At 39.1% G+C, this 5477-nt stretch overlaps 1 protein-coding gene across 1 annotated transcript; it reads left to right on the top strand.

Annotated features, from left to right (window-relative positions):
* Window positions 1-1006: 1006 nt before the first annotated feature.
* On the top strand, window positions 1007-2650 carry LOC133987190 (E3 ubiquitin-protein ligase TRIM39-like). Its single transcript, XM_062426479.1, has one exon. The coding sequence runs from the start codon at window positions 1010-1012 to the stop codon at window positions 2648-2650; it is 1641 nt and encodes a 546-aa protein (XP_062282463.1). The 5' UTR covers window positions 1007-1009.
* Window positions 2651-5477: the final 2827 nt, after the last annotated feature.

Genomic DNA, 5477 nt, shown 5'->3' with positions numbered 1-5477 from the left:
TTACTCGTTTTCAAGTTACATGAGTTAAGTTAATAGAAAAATCATGTTCTTTTACAACCACCTTTAATACTGTATTTAATGTCAAATCGCTTTTGGAAAGTCCGCCATATTTTCGCCAGCTAACGTTGGCTAGTAATGTTAATAGTAACAACGTTTACCTAGCAAGAGTGTACCAGTTCTTGAATCACAACATAAGCTTAACATCAACAAGTCTAACCTTAGACAGAAAATATAATTATCCTTCTGGACAAAATCATTAACAACTCACATTTCCTTTCTTTCTTTTCTTCCCAATGAGAAAGAAATCACTTAAACTGCTGCTGTCTTTTCATCTTAACCTGTGTCCTGTCGCCAACTGTAGGCCGCTGCCTATGTTTCCCGCTTCTGGGGCTGGTGACAAGACGCTGTATTGCGCTTTCAACATAAAAGCAAGTGAGTTAAAGATTTAAAGAAATCATTTTAAAAATAACTTTTTTTTGCCGAATGCAATACGCAGGCAGGACCAAAGCGAAAGTGTTTAACAATGTGATTGGGCCAGCCCAGTCTCAATCGGGCCGCTGATCCACTGGTTTTATGGGCCGGTCAGACCAATATAAAAAATGTTTTATATTATAGTGTCGGGACTGTCGGCCCAAATAGCACGTCGGCCCACCGGGAAAATGCCCGGTATGCCAGATGGCCAGTCCGTCCCTGGCTGCAGATGAGTCTCTGACTGTAATTTGTACAAACCAGCACATGTCCAACATTGAAAGGAAAACAAAGACTTTAACCTGGCTGTGAATCCTGGAGAGAATCTGTTAATACGTTCCAGCTCTGATTAAAATGGTTAAGATTACTCACTGTGCTATTTGATGAAAGTGTCTCTAGCCCCAATGAAACATGCCATGTTTCATTCTAAATTATTTTACCTAATATCACACATTATAATGGAACAGTAACCTCACATCTTTCATTTTTAATCAAATACGATGAAAATGTCTTTCTCTTCTTTCTCTCTACATGTGTAGATATGTCTGCTGCCAGCTGTCTGCTATCTGAAGATCAGTTTCTGTGCTCCATCTGTCTGGATGTGTTCACTGATCCAGTCAGCACACCATGTGGACACAACTTCTGCAAAAACTGCATCAATGAACACTGGAACAGTAATGACCAGTACCTGTGTCCAATGTGTAAAAAGGTTTTCAACACAAGACCTGAGATGCACATCAACACTTTCATCTCTGAGATGGTTTCTCAGTTCAGACAGGAAGCTCAACAGAAAGCCAGCAGCAGCAGCTCAGAGCAACAAGCTGCCAAACCAGGAGAAGTTCCCTGTGACGTCTGTATTGGAACCAAACTGAAGGCCCTGAAGTCCTGTCTGGTGTGTCTGACCTCCTACTGTGAGACTCACCTGGAGCCTCATCTGACAGCTTTAGGCCTGAGAAAACATCAGCTGATGGACCCTGTGGAGAACCTGGAAGACAGGATGTGTATGAAGCACGACAAACCTCTGGAGCTGTTCTGTAAGACCGACCAGACATGTGTCTGCATGCTCTGCTCTGTTTTAGACCACAAGACACATGAGTTTGTTCCTCTGAAAGAAGAATATGAAGGAAAGAAGGCAGAGCTGGGTAAGACAGAGGCTGAAATTCAGGAGATGATCCAGAAGAGACGACTGAAGATTCAAGAGATCAAACACTCAGTTGACCTCAGTGAGAAAGCTGCAGACAGAGAGAAAGCAGAAGGTGTTCAGGTCTTCACCGCTCTGAAGGAGTCTGTTGAGAGAAACCTGAATGAGCTCATTGAGACGATTGAAGAGAAGCAAAGAACAACAGAGAAACAGACTGAAGACTTCATCAAAGAGCTGGAACAGGAAATCTCTGAGCTGAAGAAGAGAAGCTCTGAGGTGGAGAAGCTCTCACACTCTGAAGACCACCTCCACATCCTCCAAAACTTCCCGTCCCTGAAAGCTGCTCCACCCACCAAAGACTGGACAGAGGTCAGCGTCCGTCCATCATATGAGGGGACTGTGGTGAAAGCTGTGGCTCAGCTGGAGGAGACGCTCGGTAAACAGATGAAGAAGCTGTTTGAGGCTGAGCTGAAGAGGGTCCAGCAGTATGCAGTGGATGTGACTCTTGATCCTGTTACAGCAAATCCTGCACTCATCCTGTCTGATGATGGGAAACAAGTAAACTGTGGTGATGTGAAGAAGAAACTCCCCAAAACCCCAGAGAGATTTTCTCTTTCTGTTTGTGTGTTGGGAAAGCAGAGTTTCTCTTCAGGCAGATTTTACTTTGAGGTTCAGGTTAAAGACAAGAATAAATGGACTTTAGGAGTGGCCAGAGAGTCGATCAACAGGAAGGGAAAAATCACAGTCAGACCTCAGTATGGTTACTGGAATATAGGGTTGAGAAATGGAAATGAGTACAGTGCTTGTAATAACCCTCCAGTCTGTCTCTCTCTGAAGTCTCAGCCTCAGAAGGTGGGGGTGTTTGTGGATTATGAGGAGGGTCTGGTCTCCTTTTATGACGTAGATGCTGCAGCTCTTATCTACTCCTTTACTGGCTGCTCCTTCATTGAGAAACTCTACCCATACTTAAGTCCCTGTGTTAATGATGATGGTAAAAACTCTGCCCCTCTGATCATCTGTCCTGTCAATCAAACTTTCTGAGTCAATACCAGGATGCTGATTGATTAGAGACCAAAACTGATCAATTCTAAATGAACAGATTCAGTTAATTATGGTAACAAATGTATATTCAGCAGTAATGTACAGTGTGAACTTGTTTCCATCAGGATATGATTAATGCAGACATTCTTTTATGATTTATAATATCATTATTTTATTTCATGTATGTTGTAATTGACCTTAAACTTGTCTTTTTGCTGCTTCAGTGTCCCTCCATGATTGATTCATTAACCTCTTCACTGGTGATGGATCCATCATGACAAACACACGCGAGGAACAACTCTAAAATATAAAATCTAGTGTGAATCTAAAAGTTTGCAAAGATACCAAATATGTCAGAATGAATTTTAGGGAAATGTGTCGACAGTGATGGAAAATATATCAAGAATGTTTGTTTGTTTGATGTAATGACAACAATAAAAGTCATGGGGCCCTTTTTCCTGCATTAGGGCACAAACACACTTTAATCTTTGATTTTTGCTGAAATATTGGATCCTTTGAACATTTATTGAAATGAAAGCATGTGAGAAGTTTAGAGGGAAAAATCACTATTTGGTGGAGCTGTTAACAACTCATAGACATCTGAAATGTGAGCCGACTACACACTGCTTTTTGGTTTCATCTTTAACAATGTGTTGTATTTATAAAGCTTGTTATATTATCCATTGTGTCAAATCTGCATCTGAAAAGTAACTAAAGCTGTCAAATAAATGTAGTGGAGTAGAAAGTACAATATTTCCCTCTGAGATGTAGAAAGTAGCATCACATGGAAATACTACAGTAAAGTACAAGTACCTCAAACTGTACTACAGTGAAGTACAAGTACCTCAAACTGTACTACAGTAAAGTACAAGTACCTCAAACTGTACTACAGTAAAGTACAAGTACCTCAAACTATACTACAGTAAAGTACAAGTACCTCAGACTGTACTGCAGTAAAGTACAAGTACCTCAAACTGTACTACAGTAAAGTACAAGTACCTCAGACTGTACTACAGTAAAGTAAAGTACCTCAAACTGTACTACAGTAAAGTACAAGTACCTCAAACTGTACTACAGTAAAGTACAAGTACCTCAAACTGTACTGCAGTAAAGTACAAGTACCTCAAACTGTACTACAGTAAAGTACAAGTACCTCAAACTGTACTACAGTAAAGTACAAGTACCTCAGACTGTACTACAGTAAAGTAAAGTACCTCAAACTGTACTACAGTAAAGTACAAGTACCTCAAACTGTACTACAGTAAAGTACAAGTACCTCAAACTGTACTGCAGTAAAGTACAAGTACCTCAAACTGTACTACAGTAAAGTACAAGTACCTCAAACTGTACTACAGTAAATGTATTTGGTTAAATGCTCCTAAAATAATCACACTGCAGTTCTGTTTCCCTCCAGCAGGTGTCAGTGTAGGACCATTTTTTATCTCACTGGTTTCTTTCTGCAGAACAAAGTTTAAAATGTACAAAAGTTTGGTGAAGACAACAATCATAACACATCCCAATCTGTACAGTTCAGCTGCATTATGGGTAATATAGACAAAGGAAGAAAGTGTGGAGAAAAAAAGACAAAATCTCTTTTTCTGCTGCATCAATTTTGATTCTGTTTTTTTTTTAAAGTCCATCATGAATCTACAAATGAGCTCAATGATAAATCTTGAAGACTTCTTTTAAATCCTCATTTTATCAAACTATCTCCCCAAAACTCAAAACATACTCAGTAGCTAACACCTGCAAATTTTCTGTAATTTTGGTTTAACAATGCCCAAAAAAACGATCATGTGATTATCAAAACAGCTGCTGACAACTTCCTGACATTCAATGAATCGACTGATCGACAAACATTAGTGACAGCAAACCCTCACGTTACAGAAACTAGTCGTATAAAATGATTAATGACTAATCAATGAATTGATGGATTATTTCAGGTTTGGTTCATTAAGATTTATTTCTCGGCTCCATGATGCAGAAGATAAACTGATTAACTGAAATATGAACAGTTTATTAAAAAGTTATGTATATGACGATAAAGATAGTTTAAGATAGAGACAACTGAAGATTTAAGAGATAAAACACTCAGTGGCTGCCTGCACACTTCATTGTTTTACTGTCCAAAACTTTTACTTTTATGTTAATACTAAGGCAGCGTGTTTGTTTTTTATCACTATGTGAAAAACCTCAAACTTTCAACACACATTATTAAACTGAGCAAAACCTTTTCACATGTCTCATTCCTCCTGCCTGTTAGATACAGAACAACCTTTACTCCATGATATCTCACAACAAACCTGTTAATGACAGGAAGGGCCAACACTGGAAAAACAAGACAGACAGGTTCAACGTCACTCTCTTAACTTAACTTTTATCAGAGGACAGCAGAGCTGCAGTCGAGTCTCTCCACTTTTGTCCAAATATAAATGAAACTGAGTTCATAAAGTCATTCTCAACAACACAGCAGAGTCTCTGCCAAACACTGGTGAGTACAACTGATCATATTTAATGTTTCAACAACCAGCTTTAACACAGGAGACAGGAAGTTCATCTCTTTTCATTTCATACTGACACTTGTGAGATTGTTTACAGTATAACTGCAGCTGCTTTTACAGACTCAGTAAAAAACACTTTAAGTGTTTTTAAGTCTCTGTCAGTTCTCAGGACTTTTGTAAAGTGTAACTGAACCTCTGTGGTTTGGAGTTTAGCTTCACTGCTATTTCCTGATCTTTGACTATTTCCTGATCACTTCCTACAGATACATTTCATTTCCTGTAGCTGTTTCACATTAAAAGCTTTTCACTGGTGAACCAGCAGGACA

This window comes from Scomber scombrus, chromosome 2, assembly GCF_963691925.1.
Source record: "Scomber scombrus chromosome 2, fScoSco1.1, whole genome shotgun sequence".
Classification (NCBI taxonomy): domain Eukaryota; kingdom Metazoa; phylum Chordata; class Actinopteri; order Scombriformes; family Scombridae; genus Scomber; species Scomber scombrus.
This window is presented reverse-complemented; position numbering and strand designations above follow the sequence as displayed.